Source organism: Diadema antillarum, unplaced genomic scaffold, assembly GCF_040938485.1.
Source record: "Diadema antillarum isolate AM-2024a unplaced genomic scaffold, OU_Dant_1.0 scf00000092, whole genome shotgun sequence".
Lineage (NCBI taxonomy): Eukaryota > Metazoa > Echinodermata > Echinoidea > Diadematoida > Diadematidae > Diadema > Diadema antillarum.
In genome coordinates, this window is record NW_027270981.1 from 1,002,972 (window position 1) to 1,023,135 (window position 20,164).

The following is a 20,164-nucleotide window of genomic DNA, read 5'->3' on the forward strand; positions in this document are numbered from 1 at the left end:
GTGATATTTTTGTATGGTGTCAAATTCGTGGTCCAACAGTGACTCACAAAATTTGCGAACATAACAACTTATACAGTACACACAAATTGCCCTGCATCGATGGAAATAAGCACTGAATTGACCAGTGTTTTTAGTAGTAACCACAACAAAAGAAGTCCTGGGCATGCATACTCGGGCAGGATTCGAAACTATGACCTTCTGATCTCAATACAGGCATCTTATCCACTAGACTACCGAGCTTCCCCCGATAGCCAGTGCTAGTTCTAATCCTTGTATTTTGAAGCAGGTACTGCGTAATTATTCAAATTCATGAAATTCTTCCATCGAGTTCTTTTCATTGCAACTGATTCTGATTAAGAAATTGCCCTCGACTTACATACTCGGGCATTATTTCTTTTGTCATAGGTTTTCATGTCATATCAACACCAGAGTTGCTATGCAAATGTCAGTTAAAGGAAGTATATTCCTTAAACTGGAATGGCATTATTTATTACCCTGTTTGATCTGAAGTTCTTCTCAAGCTTGGCCCAAAACAAATCCTGTCCGTATTCGTCTTCTTCCCATTTCAAGTACGGTCTGTTAGTGCTCAGGAAGAGCCGTACAAGATAAGGAAGTTGGTTTTCTTCCACATCCTCCTTGAAAATCAGGACAACTTTGTCCAATTTAGTTTCATTAATGTGTTCTAAGGCCATGCGCAGCTTGGTCATAAACCATGGCTCCTCCACCGACTGGTTGCTGATCACAAGAACAGTCTTGTAGCTATTTTCCAGGGCATTGTGGATAGCGTCTACTAAGTACATAGCAATGTGGAGATAGTCGTCACCCCAGAGAATGCTTTCAAACTGGGGAAATTTTTCTTCCATGGCTGGTCTCATGACATTGTTGACCCAGTCGTCATCCCCATCAGAGAACATGATGTTAAGCTGGTGCTTATAGTCCTCTATTTGTTGATTGTCCTCCACTTCCTCATAGCCCAAGATGGCTAGCTTCAGGAGATAGAGCCGGTAGCGAAACCACCAGCGCTTATAGTATACAACTATAACCACATATCCCACCATGATAAGGACCAAGGAAACTGATACTATGAGTGTCACATTTAAGCTACAGAATTCTTCAGGATCAAAGAGTAGAAAAGGATGATTGACTAAAGTTTCGAAAGAGGATCTTGAGCAAATCGTCTTATTTGGTTGCATAAGGACAACACTGCTGAGCTCAACCCAGTTTCTGAACCAAGCTAAATCGCACGTACATGAGAGTGGGTTGTGTGATAAGTCTAGATGCATAGGTGTAGGAAATATTGTACTGAGAGCTATGGTGGTGAGTTGATTCTCTGACAGAAATAAGTTGAAGAGATAAGGTGTGTCATTGAACAGTGTGAGTGGCAGAGACCTAACTGAGCTCTTTTCGAAGAAAAGAGATCCAAGACTGTGGAGACCATACAGAGCATGCACAGATGGTTCTTGAATTTGGTTTCCACTGAGATACAATGTTGTCAGGGAGGACAAATTTTGAAACAGTCCTGGTTTCAGTACATTAATCTTTGAGTCAGAGATATCCAAGGTTTTCAGTTTTTTTAGTGAACTGAAGGTTCCAATTTCCATGCTGTTCAAGGAATTTCCTTTCAGGTAAAGCCTTTCAAGCATTGCTTGACCAGCAAACAAAGAATGGTTAGTTTTGTTATCAAACAAACCTTCGCTTTCTAAATTGTTGAAACGCAAACGGAGCTTTCGCAGTGATGTAGCTCCTGTGAACTGGTACGTGGAATTCATATTAAGTTTCGTGTATGACAGATCCAGTATTTGTAGATCAGTCATCTCTCGGAAAACTTCAGCAAGGTAAGAGTAGCCTTCTGAATTCAGATACAACTCTTGAAGATGTGGTGTTTGTGCAAATGCAACAGGAGAATATACTGTAATCCCATTATGGGACACATCTAGAACTTTGATATTTGGGACTCCCCCTAACACATTGTGAGAAAGTTTACCTAAGTTGTTGAAAGCGAGGTCTAGAGTAAGCAGAGTTTTAATAGCCCAGGGTCTGTCTTTACAGGAAAGATTGAAGTGTTGTATCATAGAAAGCTGTAGGAAGGAGTCGGGATGTAATGTGACAATTTTATTGTGGGAAATGTTCAAATGGAGGAGGTTTTCATTGCAGGAAAATGCACCCAGTGACAGAGCGGAAATGTGATTTTCAGATATGTCCAGGATCTGCAATGAATGAAGTCCACAAAAAGATGCATTTGCAATATTTGTGATCTTGTTCAGCTGTATTGAAAGACTTAATGTGTGATAGAAACCACAAAATGCATTTTGAGGGATATCAGAAATCCAGTTGCTGCCCAGATCAATGTTCAGTATGTGAGGAATGGGAACTCTTTCACATGTAGACTTGTTTAATGGAATTATTTCCTGGAGTAAAGTGCCATAGAATGACAGTTTCTTAATCTTCAAGTTACTCATGAATGCCAACACTTCAAATTTGTTAATTTGATTCCCGTCAAGGGTAATCAAGTCAACACTTGTAAGGTCAGAGAATACCTCAGGTAATACTTCAGTGATTTTGTTATGAGTGAAGTCTAAAGATAGCATGGAATTGTTTTGTAGGGGGAAAAATGCATGATGAGGAATGGATATAATATTGTTCAATGACAAATCTATATTAGTTATTTTCTTCCAATGTGAAGCAGATTGAAAATCAAGTGATTGTATAAAATTTTTCATCAAAATTAGTGTCTCTAACCTTGCTAAGTCATTCATTGCAGTTATAGGCACAGCTTTCAACAAATTATTGCCTAAATTTACTCGAGTGAGATTCCTGTTAGAATTTAGCAGCCCAGGATGAATTTTTGTCAACCTATTTTTTGAAAGACATAATATTTCAAGATGAATGAGAGGTGCAAATGCAGCATTTTCTATGTAATTGATGACATTCTTCTGCAAATTTAAGGTGATTAAATTCCAGAGGTGTACAAAAGAGTTATTTTGAAGTTGTGATATAAGGTTGTGTGATAAATCTAAAGCAATGGTCGTGTTCGGGAGGTCTTGGGGAACTGACTTCAGATGGCGTTTATTGCAGTAGACCTTGATGCCTCGGCTAGTATTCACCTCGTTACAGTTGTGTTGGGGAGGCGCCATTTGGTCTGTTGAGAAGTCAGCTGACACTGACAGCAGAAATGCCACCCACAGCACTGGTATAATGCTGCTTAGAGCACACATTAAGGAATGCATAGTGAATGCAGGCTTGAGATCCTCAAAATGCTGTTACCTCCACTTCCTTTGAAAATCTGACAACAGTATTAAGGTCTTTTGGGCAAGCAAGCTGTTGACAGTATGCAGTCTACGTATATCATCAGATTTCTGTGAGTGCAACGATAGTCCAGGGAACTATGTCTCCCATGTAGCTACTTCCAGTTGAATTAAGACTACAAATTTCAACTGTCAGTAAGAGTTAAGCACCAAGTTTAAGAGCAACATGTTTCCACCTTTCACAGTTGTTGGAACAACTCTACCTCAGTCAGGAAGGATTACATCAGAGCAGTGAAACAGCTAGGGTATTTATGTTAGATGTTCAGGTGGATGGCTATGACTTATCAAAATTGCTTTCTAGAGCTTCTGGCACTCACAGTTTCAAGTTGTTCACAGTATTGCTCATGCATTCCAACAATGACATGTAAGGGTTAAAATGTCCATAAGGTGTCTCAAAGTCCAGAAAGAATAACTGGATATTCGTAGAAAATCAGCTACAGTTGGTCAGATATTGCATCAAAGTGCCGTGATGATTCACTCCTAAGACACTGTAATGGCAAGGAGGTGGCTTTATTTCAAAGGTCAGTTTGACTTGCAATCGAGATTGAGGCTTGAAGTTGAGGTCCTGCTAATCTTTGTAGGTGGGATGAGCAGTGTTACCCGTCTAAAAATCCTGTCCTTTGGACCAGATAGAATGGAAGTCTGATGAACCACATGTGAAAAAAGTCTTGACACATGCACATAAAAGGTCCTACCATACTTCTCTTTGCAAGGAGCAGGGTGCACATTTGAAGCAGTCACTCCCACTCATGGGCGATCCATGCTGTGGACCCTTTGTAGTTCACCTCATCCCAGGTGATCAGCAGTGCCATATAGAAATGAATGCATGAAAGCATGTTTGTCTTAAGGTCTCCATGTGACAGCTACCAGATCATAGAATGCTAAACTCTGCTGTAAAGGCACAGTGCTAGAGGCTTATAGGTAGGGCATCAAGAAGTTGCAGTGACCTTGCACAGGAAATTCACAGTGGCCATGTTGTTGCAGTTAGGTCCATGACTGATGGTCAGCTGATGCACTGCATGTCTCAGGTATAGCTACTAATTGACAAAAGGCATAGATTCTCTATTGGCATGAGAGCCGTCAGTATGAATTAAATGTAAGTGTAATTCATTGTGCTCTCTTATACACGAATTGTGTTGGAAATCTCACATTGCATTTTGTTAATATGCTACTTTGGAAAACCAATCAATCAAAAGTGTGCGTCCAATTAATCATGCATACAAATTGTACTTGAAATAAGTGCAGTCTCATTTGTAATAAATCATCAATACAAGTTTCAGTTTGGTTGAAGCATGGCTTAAGACTGCAGCTTCTTAATATCCAATGTGGATTTCCTGATGTACATGTATCGTTGCTTTATTGGTGGAGCCTTCAGAAGGAAAGACTGTGCAATTTGTTACATATAATTTCAAGAAGGGATGTGAAGATCACCTGACATTATCAAGTGGAGATACTGAACTTTAGAACCAAATTTAGAATTGATGAGCATTGCAGTGCTGGATTTCATATTGTGAAGTTTCTCAAGTCTGAACAGTTAAGGAGTGATCTGGTTACCAGAGAATACAACTTCAATGCAGGACCAAATTGTGTGGTATCATTGCATGTAATCAAATTGGTTCCACGGCAAATGCATTTTTTGTCATATTACATCAAGTAACTATTTTCATTCATATATTGTAGGCTGGGCTCAAACCAATTTGCTTAATCTATTTCACTCAAGGGTTCAGAGAAGGAACACACCAAACAACCATATGTGACCCGCTACAACAAAATGGTCCTAAAGTCGCGCACGGTCGAAGCCGTGAAAATCGAGTTTGAAGTTAGAGCATCAAAATTGGTCAAAACTTACGATTTTCTGAATTTGACATATTATTAGAGTCTGACATGTCTTCTATCATCTGTCGAAATTTTGAAGCAAAATGATGAAAGGAAAGACCAAAAAATAGCGTTTTTCTGGGCCATGTTTTTTTGGCGTTTCAACGAAGCAGAAACTGGTTCGAACATTTGGATTGAGCGCCACACATAGGCTCCGCCCCTAACAACGACCAGAGTGATCTCATTGGTCAGTTTGCTGCTTGCCGCTAACCGAAGCGTGAAGCTCGCACACTGCCCAGTCGACTGGTGCGTGCGGGCGGGTTGCGCTATGCCTAGCCGCTTCTCCTGACATCCTGCTCACTGATTGGTCGGTGAGGAGACCGCCGACGCTGTGTTTGAATGAGCAGTTCGGAGGTTGCTAGGGCTTAACTTCTATTGTCCGGAGGTGAATACGGACTTGCGTGTCTCTTGTTTGTGATTGCGTCGCAAGGAGAACTTTTAGGGCGCTTTTCTCGAAACAGTGATTTCCCAGACGTCTTGACATGCTCTCTTTTAAACATCGATATCTCCGCAACCGATTATTTTTGTAAGACGTGTTATATATCAATTTAAAGCAGAAAGATTAGGGAATGGTGTCATGCAATTTTCAAATAATCGACCTCGCCCGACTTTAGGATCATTTTGTTGTAGCGGGTCACATATGTTAGCTTTTGCACTATTCCCTGTTTTCAGTACGTGTCAATGCCCCACAAAATGAACAATTCTGATATAATGAAGTAGAACCCAATAAAATATATTCATTCTTAAAGGACAAGTTCACATAGGGATTGAGAAAATGTAGCAATATTTAGAATACATCATTGAAAGTTTGAGGAAAATCGGACAATCTGTTTAAAAGTTATGAATTTTTGAAGTTTTTGTGCAGTAACCGCTGGATAAGAAGACTACTGCAGTGTACGATGTCACATGCATACAACAATATAAGGAAAGTATAAAGAGAATTTCACAAAATTTCATCTTTCGAAAAAAGTACACATTCCCTTGACTCATTACCGACATGTCATGGGTGATATTATTCCCCCTACATTTAGAAAGAGGCAAGTCAAATGCTCTTTTATTATGCCAAAACAATGAAAATATGTTGAATTTTCTTTAAATTTTCTTTATACAGTTGTACTTATATGACATCACAAGCTGTAGTAGTCTCCTCATCCAGCAGTTCCAACACAAAAAATTTGAAAATTCATAACTTTTGCATCGATTGCCCAATTTTCCCCAACTTTCACTGATGTGTTCTACTAATATTGCTGCATTTTCTCAATCCTTATGTTTATGAAGGTGAACTTGTCATTTAAGATTATCGTATCTAAACAAATCTTAATATCTACTCAGAGATCAAATGCATTGGAACAGCTCAATACTGACAATTATGAATATACATTGTATATAAAGATTAAAAAAGATGAAATTCTATCCATATGTATCCATACAAATTTGGAAAACCCTTTCACAGTTGTATGTGGCAGATTTGATTAATAGTGTGCTCATGTACTGTTCTCTTGGAATTATATGTGGAGACTTTTGCCATACTGAATGATACTGTCTATGCCAATATGTTCTTTGCTAACAGTGCATCAGTTCAAATGTGAGACAGTTCAAGGTATCTGTGGCAATATGTAGAGCTTGTCACATTTAACTTTTCTCATGGATACATTGATGGTCCCCTAAATAAGATATCGAGCCTACATTTCGATTCAAACCTTTTTTTTTTTTTGTATGGCAAGTATGCTTTTAAGTTAATGGAGGGCAGAAAAAAATAGTAAAAACTCCCTTAAATGTCAGTAAAACTATTCCAGGCAAGATTTACCATGATAAAAGCGTGTGCAACATTTTATTTCATTGTGTGAGGACTCGCAGTACATTGAAGTGAATATTGATATGTGACATTTCATGTTCATTCATTTTTATATAGCATATAATCACCTATTACATCTACAATAATTGCAGAATATGTGGCATGTATTTCTTGGCCTCTTCCTTTATGGACCTTCATTCTTTTTAGTTTTTCAAAGATTTAATCAAGTTCTTACATGGTAACACATATTGCAAAATTAAAATGTTGAATCATTCATTGATGATATAAATTAAATTATGCAAATACACAACAGCTTTGTGTAGCTACAGAGGTTAATTTTCAGAAACCAGAAAGAGACATCTAGATTTGTGTCAGGGTTTGTTACAGACAAAACCACGCTATACACCAATTATATTGTGGTGGTGTACCAATATTAGTGCGCAATACAGTATATGCAGAGAATATGTAGTCATGGCTTATGTATGCTATCATTCACTTTGCATATTAATGGTGATATAAATGGAGAGCCGTAGACATAGTGTTTACTCTAACTATCACAGTTCCTTTTTTATCATATTTCCTAGCTAAATTCTGACATTGTGATTTCACAGAGTTTATGCTTTTTTTTTTTTCAATTTACATCTTTCCTTTTGGAAGCACAAATGCAGGTCAATTTCAGAAGAACAAGAGAACTTCTACACGACACAAAAATAGACAATGAAATAAACAACTGCCTGAACAAACAACAAACCAAGCTGTTGTTTTGCACAGTTTATGCTGCACATAATATTGTCAGTCAAGCATATCTTACATTCAAATAGGACATTTCTCTCTATCGCACAATGTGGGCACATTCAGTCCAAAACAGTCACTTATTAATACATGGGTACCCTGTCAACTAACAGTGGGGGAAAAAACAAAACAAACAAAACAACCCGCTATCAATTCTAAAAAAACAACAACAACATCACAACAACAACAGCCATCTTGTGGGATACAAATGTACCTAATGACCAAATGACTGTATACATAGAGGCAGATGACACACACACACTGTATGTGTAACCTCCCCCCACACCCCCCCCCCCAACTTTAAGATCTTGCCACATTTGTGGAGAGGGCGCTCTCTACATTTTAGTTCCTCTTCATGCAAAAACAAAAGTAGTGTCAATGCCACTGAGGGAAAGTAGCCTACTGTTCAAACATCTGAATAATGAGCTCATTAAATTTGCTAGTGAATTCTCACACAGTAAAAAGAAGGAATTATGTGCTATCAATCTATCACTTATGAGGAAGTAAAGTAAATAGCTGTCAGCAGATATTCATACTGTAAGAGAGATGAGTGTTGATCCAGTAGCATACCCATATTTTGCACATCAGTTCTCACATTTGGTCTGCTAAGTTTCTTAGGGTAGTGAGAAATATTAAGAATCATTAAAGAAAATGAAAAATGCAGTAAAACATGTAGAGTTTTCAGTTGGAGACAGTGATTATCTGAAAAGAAAAATGTCATGTTTAGATGTGTCTGCCAAACAGTAATTACAAACAAATGGGCTGGTTATTTAAAAAAAAATAGGGAGAAAAAAAAAAGTTTATAATATACTCATGTACCACGTACAAGTACGAACAGGAAAGTACCTTTCAATATCAATCTAGGATCTAATTGTACATGACACATCCTACCTAATTAGAAACTAGAAAAGCATTCGGAGGGTGCAGACCTCCATCAAGCAGCTAATTTCCACCCATACACAGATGCTGCATGGAAATCTCCCAATTTCCCAATATAAGAGAAGCCTTTTGTTTATGTCATGAGCTTGCAATTGTGTGGCACCTTGCCTGATCAGGGAATGCTCTAAAGTGCATGTGTGCAGATCTCAAATATAAACACCTTGAACTCCCAAGTTCATTGACCACATCTGCCAAAAGTAAAAAAAAAATCCTTCAAAAATTCATAAAAATTTCTTGATCACTGCCAAAATTCAGTCATCTGTTCTGTGTGTCACTACTTTCCTGCAAGCTTCATCCGAATCCATTCACAGTTTTTTGTCCCCGCCGAACGAGTTCGAGCAGGGGACTATGAAACGGGCTCCGTACGTGTGTGTGTCCGTGTGTCCGTCCGTCCGTCCGTCCGTGTGTCCGTCCGTCCGTCCGTCCGTGTGTCCGTGTGTGCGTCCGTGTGTGATCAAAATCTTCAATTTGCTACTTCTCTGTCATTTATGAGCCAATTTTGATTCTGTTTGCTTTATATGATAGCACTACATGGGAGCTTTGAAACTTCTACACAGAATTTCAGTCGTGACCTTTGACCTTGACCTTTGACCTATATTGTACATTTTGCTACAAAATGCTACTCCTTCGCCATTTCTAACCCGATTTCGATTCCGTTTGCTTTATATGATGGCACTAGGTGAGGGCTTCAAAACTTCTACACAGAATTTTGACCTTTGACTTCTTTGACCTTTGACCTTGATTTTTGACCTATATTGTACATTTTGCTACAAAATGCTACTCCTTCGCCATTTCTAACCCGATTTCGATTCCGTTTGCTTTATGTGATGGCACTAGGTGAGGGCATCAAAACTTCTACACAGAATTTTGACCTTTGCCTTCTTTGACCTTTGACCTTGATTTTTGACCTATATTGTACATTTTGCTACAAAATGCTACTCCTTCGCCATTTCTAACCCGATTTCGATTCCGTTTGCTTTATGTGATGGCACTAGGTGAGGGCTTCAAAACTTCTACACAGAATTTTGACCTTTGCCTTCTTTGACCTTTGACCTTGATTTTTGACCTATATTGTACATTTTGCTACAAAATGCTACTCCTTCGCCATTTCTAACCCGATTTCGATTCCGTTTGCTTTATGTGATGGCACTAGGTGAGGGCTTCAAAACTTCTACACAGAATTTTGACCTTTGCCTTCTTTGACCTTTGACCTTGATTTTTGACCTGTATTGTACATTGGCTACAAAATGCTACTCCTTCGCCATTTCTAACCCGATTTCGATTCCGTTTGCTTTATGTGATGGCACTAGGTGAGGGCTTCAAAACTTTACACAGAATTTTGACCTTTGACTTCTTTGACCTTTGACCTTGATTTTTGACCTGTATTGTACATTGGCTATAAAATGCTACTCCTTCGCCATTTCTAACCCGATTTCGATTCCGTTTGCTTTATGTGATGGCACTAGGTGAGGGCCTCAAAACTTTTACACAGAATTTAGACCTTTGACTTCTTTGACCTTTGACCTTGATTTTTTACCTATATTGCACATTTTGCTACAAAATGCTACTTTCGGCGGGGACATATATTACGCACCGCGTAATTTCTACTTTTCCTTGTTTATAGTTATTTTGCACACAAACAAACAAATGTCAACAAAAACATAACCTTGGCAGAGGTAATAATGAAATAGTTGGTAATATACAGGTAGAAAGATAGTACAGGAATTGGCCAAAGCGTAGAACATATAACAAAGAGATCCGACAGAACAAACAAAATAAGTGCAAAGTGGAGATGCAGGAAATTGCATGTATAATCATATGCATATATGCGTGAATCAATGACTGCAGTGTACATATCTTTTCAACCAGAAAGGTTGTAATTCTTGGATTCTGCCTATAGTTTAATCGCATTATCATCCCATCTATTTGGTAGTGTATTTTGTTCATTATTATGTTACCCAACACAACATTACAGTTCAGGACCATTCTGGTGAGATGCAATGACATGCATTTCAAGCACATATAACAGTGATCATGATTTGATCTGGAACGGCCAAGCTTCTAAACAACAGCAGGTTGACAAGTTTTTATGGGCATTGACTTTGCCCATCATTTTACCGCTATCTTCGGCTTTCCTTCAATGGAGTTTGAGTTCTTGTACCTATCACTGACAAACCCTTGTGTTCAGTTGAGAGTCTGAAGCATTAGTTCAGTCAATATCTGAATGAAGTCAATATGGTGGTTTCACCATAAAGTAACACTGGTGGCGTCACACAGTGGAATCGATCAATCCATGCAACACAGGAGAACAACAGTATGAAGTCTTGATTTGTGGCTCAATAACTGTACTGGCACCTAACTGCCTTCCCTCTCATTTTGTGCATGTTGTGTCAGATACTAATAGTGCCTTTGAGCCCAACAATGGGGGCAGAAAGATTTCATGAATAGCACTCCAGGATCATGCAGTCAATACTATGTCATTAGGAAGAGTTGTTCAATAAAACAAAATCTGCCCACATGATTTCAACTACAATGGGATAATTCCCCAAAAAACGTTGTCACAGAGATTTGTACATAATCCAAATTATTTATCATAACCATCAGAGATGTTTGCAAATGTCAGTTAAAGGGGTGTATTCTCTATACTGGAATGGCATCATTTATTACCTTGTTTGATCTAAAGTTCTTCTCAAGCTTTGCCCAGAACAAGTCCTGTCCATATTCATCCTCTTCCCATTTTAAGTATGGTCTGTTAGCACTCAGGAAGAGCCGCACAAGATAAGGAAGTTGGTTTTCTTCCAAATCCTCCTTGAAAATCAAAACAATTTTGTCCAAATTGGTTTCGTTAATGTGTTCTAATGCCATGCGCAGCTTGGTCATAAACCATGGCTCCTCCACCGACTGGTTGCTGATCACAAGAACAGTCTTGTAGCTGTTTTCCAGGGCATGTTGGATGGCATCTACTAAGTACATACCAATGTGAAGATAGTCGTCACCCCAGAGAATGCTTTCAAACTGGGGAAATTTTTCTTCCATGGCTGGTCTCATGACATTGTTGACCCAGTCTTCATCCCCATCAGAGAACATGATGTTAAGCTGGTGCCTATAGTCCTGTATTTGTTGATTGTCCTCCACTTCCTCATAGCCCAAGATGGCTAGCTTCAGAAGATAGAGCCGGTAGCGAAACCACCAGCGCTTATAGTATACGACTATGGCCACAAGTCCCACCATGATAAGGACCAAGGAAACTGATACTATTAGAGTCACATTTAAGCTGCAGAATTCTTCAGGATTGAAGATTAGAAAAGGATGATCGACTAAAGATTCAAATGATGATCTTGAGCAAACTGTCTTATTTGGTTGCCCAAAGACAACATTGCTTAGCTCGACCCACTTTCTAAACCAGGCTAAATTGCATGTGCATGAGAGCGGGTTTTGTGATAAGTCTAGAACGCGCATTGTTGTGGGAAATATTGTATTAGGAAGTATGGTTGTGATGCGATTCTCAAATAGAAATAATTTGAGAAGATGAGGTGTGTCATTGAATAGAGTGAGCGGCAAAAACCTAACTGAACTCTTTTCAAAGAAAAGATTTCTGAGACTGTGGAGACCATACAGGGCATGTACGGATGGCTCTTGAATTTGGTTTCCCCTGAGATACAATGTTGTCAAGGAAGTCAAATTTTGAAACAGTCCTGGTTTCAGTGTGTAAATATCAGAGTCAGAGATATCCAAGGATTTCAAGTTTGTCAGTGAACTAAAGGTTCCAGTTTCCATGTTGTTCAAGGAATTTCCCTGCAGGTAAAGCCTCTCAAGCACTGCTTGATCAGCAAACAGGGAGTTGTTTGTTTTGTTGTCAAACAAACTTTCACTTACTAAATTGTTATAACGTAAACCAAGTTCTTGTAGTGATACAGCTCCTGTGAATTGATATGTGGAATTCATTCTAAGTTTCGTATGGGACAATTCCAGTATTTGTAGTTTACTCAAATTACGAAAAACTTCACATAGGTAAGAGTAGACTTCTGAGGTCAGATACAGTTCTTGCAGATGTGGTGTTTGTGCAAATACAAAAGGAGAATATTGTGTGATCTTATTGTGGGACACCTTCAGAACTTTGAGATTTGGGACTCCTGCAAACAAGCTTCGAGGAAGTTTATCTAAACTGTTAAAAGAGATGTCTAGAGTGAGCAGAGTTTTCATGGGCCAGGGTCTGTTTTTGAAGGTGTGAAGCATGTTATTGGAGAGATTAAGGTGTTGTATCTTGGACAGCTGTGCGAAGGAGTCGGGATGGAATATCAAAATTTCATTATGGGAAATCTTTAAATGGAGAAGGTTTTTATTGCAGTGAAATGCATCCAATGGCAGAAAGGAAATGCGATTTCCAGATATGTCCAGGCTCTGCAATGAATGAAGTCCACAAAAAGATGTGTTTGCAAGACCTGTGATCCTGTTCTGCTCCATTTTAAGACTTACTGTGTGATGGAAACCCCAAAATGCATAATGAGGGATATCAGAAATTCTATTACCACTCAACTCAATGTTCAGTATGTGAGGAATGGGAAGTCTATTGCGTGTAGACTTGTTCAGTGGAATTACTTCCTTGAGCATAGTACCATATAGTGACAGTTTCTCAATCTGTAAGTTACCCATGAATGCCAGCACTTCAAATTTGTTAATATTATTACTATCAACGATAACCCTATTAACAGTTGTAAGGTCAGAGAATATTCCAGGTATTATTTCAGTGATTTTGTTACTACTGAGGTTTAAAATATGCATGGAGTTATTTTGTAGGGGGAAAAAAGCATGTTTAGGAATGATGCTAATATCATTCCCTGCCAAGTATATGTCAGTTACTCTCTTCCAGCAAGAGACAGACTGAAAATCAAATGATTGTATTGAATTTTTTGACAGATAAAGTGTCTCTAACTTTGATAAGTCTTTCATTGCTGTTATAGGCACAGAAGTAAACAAATTATTTCGTAAATCTAAGCTAGTGAGATTCTCATTAGAATCAAATAGCCCATAATGAATTTCAGTCAACTTATTTCCTGAAAGAGATAATGTTTCAAGATTGATAAGAGGTGTGAGAGCAGCAATTTCTATATGAATGATGACATTCTCCCTCAAACTTAAGGTCATTAGATTCCAGAGGTGTGTAAAGGAGCTGTTTTGAAGTTGTGATATAAGGTTGTTTGATAAATCTAAAGTGATGGTCCTGTTTGGGAGGTCTTGGGGAACTGACGTCAGATGGCAGTGGTTGCAGTAGGCCTTGATACTTTGGCTGGTCTCCTTGAAGTGGCAACAATTGTGTTGGAGAGGCATCATCTGGCCCATTGGGGAGTCAGCCGACACTGACAGCAGGTGTGCTATCCACAGCACCAGTAGAATGAAATTCAGAGCACACATTGAGGAATGCATTCTGAATGCAAGCATGGTACCTTCAAAATGGTGTTACTTCCGCTTCCTGTGAAAAGTTGATAGCAGATTCACACTGCAGCCACGTCCAGTTCAGGAGTGCATATTTCAACAGCCAGTAAGTGTATTGTCCAAAGTTGAGCAGCAATGTATGTTGCAATCACCTCTTGTAGTCGTTGGAATGTCTGTATGTCAGTTAGGAAAGATGATGTTCGAGGAGTGCAATAATGTTACACTGTATACGGCTGTATCAGATGCTCAGATTGCTGTCTGTACAATATTCAAACCACATGGAACAATTTCAAGTTGTGATGCTCATTTCGTAGTCGCCATATTACCCCGCCATACTGACAACCTCACGCCAAGGTTGAAGTGTCCTTGTCTCAGTCTGGAAAGAAGTATTTTGAGTTGGTCAGATTGTACCAGCTGCAGAGTGCTCAGATGATGTATGAGGGCGGTGATGAGGTGGCTTTATAATAGTTCCCATTCCAGTCAGTCTTGCATGTAGTCAGGGTTGAGGATTGAAATTTAGGTCCTGTGAGTCCAGCTGGGATGAGCTAGCAGTGTTACCTGGTATTGTGCTACGAGCCAGCATTAGCAGTATTGCCCGGTATTGTGCTATACGATCCAGTAGGAGGCAAAAACAGTGCCAGTTTTAAGATATGAATGGGGGTCCGATATATGCGAAAATCTTAACTCATGAGCATGAAATATCCTACCACATTCCTCTTTGGAAGGAGCAGACTGCACCCTCGAAATGGTCCATCCCAACACAGGTGATTGATGCTATGGATCCCTTGTAGTTCACCGCACATCAGGTTATTGGCAATAGCCTGCAAACAGTATCAATTCTTCACAATATGACTTGTGAATGAATGCATAGAACCATGTTCATGTGTAGGTCAAGCTGTAACAGATACCTGATGCAAAATGGAAAGCTCTGCTAGCTGTTCTTGCATGAACAATTTCAGAGTACTATAAAAACCATTATTTTTTGCAAGGTCTATATGATTGACAGTCACTTGAAAGAAATACACTGCATATGTACAGTGTTGTGTCTGTCCTGGAACCTTATTGAGTGTATGAAATGATAGAAAGTGTAATTCTGGAAGCATGTTCTCTAGTTACACAGAAATATGATCTAAAATTAGTGCAGACTCATCCATGTGTCTTTAAAGTAATACATGACTGTCAGATTCAGTTGAGACAGTAATTGAAACTGCAGCTTGATTTCTGATATGTATCCAATGAAGATTTACTTTGTAATTGGTGTTGTATTAAGGAATGTGTCCTGAATGCTGGCATGAGACCCTCAAAATGCTGTTTCTTCCACTTCCTTTGAAAATTTGACAACAGCATGAAGATCTTTTGGGCAAACAAGCTATTGACAGTATGCAGTCTACAAATATCAGATTTCTGTGAGTGCAACGGTAGTCCAGGGAACTGTGTATCCCATGTAGCTGCTTCCAGTTAATTAAGATTACGAATTTCAGCTCTCAATAAGAGTTTAATACCAAGTTGAAGAGCAATGTGTTTCCACCTTTTGCAGTTGTTGGAACAACTCAACCTCGGTCAGGAAGGATTATATCAGAGCAGTGAAACATGTTTACAGCTGGGGTATTTATATAAAATGCTCAGGTTGATGGCTGTGAGTTATCAAAATTGCTTTCTATATAGTGCTTCTGATACTCACAGTTTCAAGTTGTTCACAGTATTGCTCATCCATTCCTACAACGACATGCAAGGGTTAAAATGTCCATTAAGCGTCTCAAAGTCCAGAAAGAATTACTGGATATTCATAGAAAATCAGTACAGTTGGTCAGATGTTGCATCAAAGTGCCTTGATGATTCACTCCTAAGACACTGTAATGGCAAGGAGATGGCTGTAGTTCAAAGGTCAGTTGGACTTGCCATTAAGATTGAGGCTTGAAGTTGAGGTCCTGCTAGTCTTAGGTGGGATGAGCAAGTGTTGCCCATCTAAAATTGCTGTCCTTTAGACCAGATTTAAAATGGAAGCCTGATGTACTTGTGAGAAAGTCTTGACTCATCCACATAAATGGTCTTACCATACTTCTCTTTGCAAGGAGCAGGAAGGGTGCAGGGATGTATCCAGGATTTTTTCGGGGGGGGGGGGGGGGGGGGGGGGGTTTGTAATCACAATTTTCTGACCTTCACCATTGCGAGGGAGCGGAGTAACCGAGCGAGGGGAGGGTTTTGGAGGGGGCTGTCCCCCCTCCCACGGTAGGGACTTTTTGAATTTTATATCTTAAAATGGGGCCATTTGGTGCAATGAAAAGTGGCTTTTTGAGGAAAATTGATAAACATAGCAGTAGGGCTTAGAAATAAGGTATGGCAGATTAGTAAAACTAAGTTACAAAATTTACTTGGTTTTTTGACTAATTGCTGGAACACCACCTGGTCACTTTTTTTTCCTGTTGTATATAGGGTAAAAATCCCTCAAAAAACAAAATTGTCTTTTACAATAAGTGGACCTTTCAATTTTTTTTTTTTTTTTTTTTTGGGGGGGGGGGGGGGGGGTCGTACGACCCTCCCGACCCCCCTTGCATACACATTTTGTGAGAGTTTCACAAAATTTCATCTTTTGAAAAAAATACACATTCCCTTGACATGTTACTGATGTATGTCATGGGTAATATTATTCCCCCTACATTTAGAAAGAGGCAAGTCAAATGCTCTTTTATTATGCGAAAAAAATCAGAATATGTTGAATTTTCTTTACATTTTCTTTATACTGTCGTACTCATATGACATCACAAGCTATAGTAGTCTCCTCGCCAGCAGTTCCAACACAAAAGATTTAAAAATTCATAACTTTGCATCGATTGTCCAATTTTCCTCAAACTTTCACTGATGTGTTCTACTAATATTGCTGCATTTTCTCAATCCTTATGTTTATGAAGGTGAACTTGTCCTGTAAGATTATCGTATCTAAACAAATCTTAATATCTACTCAGAAATCAAATGCTCTGTAACAGCTCAATACTGACAATTGTGAATAAACATTGTATGTAAAGACTAAAAAAGAATGTTATTCTATCAATATGTATCCATACAAATTTGGAAAACCCTCACACAGTTGTATGTAGCAGATGTGATCAATAGTGTGCTCATGTACTGCTCTCTTGGAATTACATTTGGAGACTTTTGCCATACTGTCTATGCCATTATGCTCTTTGCCAACAGTGTATCAGTTCAAATGTGAGACAGTTCAAGGTATCTGTGGCAATATGTAGAGCTTGTCACATTTAACTTTTCTCATGGATACATGGTTCCCTAAATAAGATATCGAGCCTACATTTCCATTCAAACTTTTTTCTTTTTCTGTGTATGGCAAGCATAATTTTAAGTTAATGGAGGGCAGAAAAAAAAATAGGAAAAACTCCCTTAAATGTCAGTAAAACTATTCCAGGCAAGATATATGATAAAAGCGTGGGCAACATTTTATTTCATTGTGTGAGGACTCGCAGTACATTGAAGTGAATATTGGTATGTGACATTTCATGTTCATTCATTTTTATATAGCATACAATCACCTATTACATCTACAATAATTGCAGAATATCTGGCATGTATTTCTTGGCCTCTTCCTTTATGGACCTTCATTCTTTTTAATTTTTCAAAGATTTAACCAAGTTCTTACATGGTAACACATATTGCAAAATTGAAATGTTGAATTATTCATTGATGATATAAATTAGAGTCATGCAAATAGACAACAGCTTTATGTAGCTACAGAGGTTAATTTTCAAAAACCAGAAAGAGACATCTAGATTTGTGTCAGGGTTTGTTACAGACAAAACCACTCTATACACCAATTATATTGTGGTGGTGTACCAATATTAGTGTGCAATACAGTATAGGCAGAGAATATGTAGGCATGGCTTTACATATGTCATCATTCACTTTGCATATCAATGGTGATATAAATGGAAAGCCATAGTGTTTATCCTAACTGTAACGATTCCTTTCTCATCATAATTTCCTTACTAAATTCTGACGTTGTGATTTCACAGAGTCTATGCTTTTTTTTTTTTCAATTTACATCATTCCTTTTGGAAGCACAAATGTACGTCAATTACGCAAGGACAAGAGAACTTCTACACAACACAAAAAGAGAGAGTGAAACAAACAACTAACTAAACAAACAACGAACCAAGCTGTTGTTTTGCACAGTTTATACTTCACATAATGTCATCAGTCAAGCATATCTTACATTCAAATAGGGCATTTCTCTCTATTGCACAATGTGGGCACACTCAGTCTAAAACAATCACTTATAAATACACAGGGTACCCTGTCAACTAACAGTGGGGGAAAAAACCAAAACAAACAAAACAACCTGCTATCAATTCTTTAAAAACAACAACACAACAACAACAGCCATCCTGTGTGATACCTGTGGTAAAAAACGACTGCATACATAGAGACAGATAACACACACACACTGTACGCGTACCACCCCCCCCCCCCCTCTTCATGCAAAAACAAACTTAAAGTAGTGTCAATGCCACTGAGGGAAACTAGCCTACTGTTCAAACATCTGAATAATGAGCTCATTAAATTGCTTTGTTGGTGAATTCTCACACAGTGAAGAGAAGGAATCATCTATCAGTTTATCACTGATGAAGGAAGTAAAATACCGGACTGTAAATGGCTCTCATCAGATATTCATACTTTAAAGAGAGATGAGTATTGATCCAGTAGCATACCCATGTTTTGAACCTCAGTTCTCACAGTGAGTCTGCTATTGTTTCTGAGGGTAGTGAGAAATATTAACCCCTTGAAGAAGGTCCCGAGAATACTCGGGAAGGTGCTTATGGGAAAGGCATGTTATAGCAAAATCAGTCCATCCTCAGCAGTTTTAGGATCATTTATGGAAAGAAAAATGCTGTAAAACCTGTATATTCTTCAATAGAAATAGTTATTGTCTAAGAAAAATGTAGCATGAGCAGTGCCTGTCAACTATAGGTTATAGGTGCTTCCTGTTTTTATGCCTCCGCCACGAAGTGGTGCCGGAGGCATTATGTTTTCGGGTTGTCCGTCCGTCCGTACGTACGTCCGTACGTCCGTCCGCTTTCGTTTACGCGATAACTTGAGTAATATTTACTGGAATTTTACCAAACTTGGTCCAAGTATGAAGTATGATGGGGCAATTATTTGATTAGAATTTGGGTGAGATCGAATTTCACCAAACTTTGTTGGAGGATGATGTATGATGGGACAATTACTTGATTAGTTTTTCAGTGAAATCGGACAGAGGTCAAAGGTCAAAGATCAAGGTCAAATCCTAAAATTTATCTTTTTATGTGATAACTCAAAACTGGATGAAGCAGCTTTCACCAAACTTGGTCCAAGGATGATGTATGATGGGACAATTAGTTGATATGATTTTAGTGACATTGGCAAGAGGTCAAAGGTCAAAAGGTCAAGGTCAAATGCTATAAATGTTGCAGTTTCCCCCATATCTATGCAATGCCCAAAAGTATTTTCTTGAAACTTGGTGTGGACATGAACTACTGCGTAAAGATTCTCCAGAGAGAGTTTCATGTCATAAGGTCAAAGGTCAAAAGGTCGAAGGTTAGGTGAAAATGTTGCAATATCACTTTTCTCGCAAATGGTTCAATGTATCCTAGTTGTGGAACTTGGTACATGCGCATGTACTGACTGGCAGGGATTATCTAGGGAATTTAGGGGTCATGGGTCAATAGTCAGGGGTCAAAGGTCAAGGTCAACTCCTCAAAATTTTACTATTTCCCTCATATACTAGTATATCTATGCAATGCTTGCATTATTAGTTTCAAAACATATTACATGCATTACCTAATGGAGATTCTCTTGGAAATTTCCAGCTGGAAGGTCAAAGGTCAAAGGTTAAGGGTCAAAGGCCAGGTTTCAATGCCCCCTCCCCCCCCCAAAAAAAAAAAAAAAATCCATTTTGTACCGTCATTACACTCTTTCTTCATACCTTGGAAATTACTCAATGCATAAACTTATAAAAAGGTTTGTCAGAATTCAA

At 38.6% G+C, this 20,164-nt stretch overlaps 2 protein-coding genes across 2 annotated transcripts in view; one reads left to right on the forward strand and one right to left on the reverse strand.

The window, feature by feature from the left end:
• The window catches only part of LOC139718269 (cilia- and flagella-associated protein 337-like), a 130,972-nt gene that overhangs the window by 22,512 nt on the left and 88,296 nt on the right, over positions 1 to 20,164 (forward strand). The window lies entirely within an intron of this gene.
• On the reverse strand, positions 37 to 4,127 carry LOC139718267 (uncharacterized). Its single transcript, XM_071629749.1, has one exon. It carries the CDS (start codon positions 3,225 to 3,227, stop codon positions 468 to 470), a length of 2,760 nt encoding a protein of 919 aa, XP_071485850.1. The 5' UTR covers positions 3,228 to 4,127; the 3' UTR covers positions 37 to 467.

Bases quoted from the DNA above. Each gene is read 5' to 3' on its own strand.
- LOC139718267 (XM_071629749.1), bottom strand. From the start codon at position 3,227: ATGCATTCCTTAATGTGTGCTCTAAGCAGCATTATACCAGTGCTGTGG.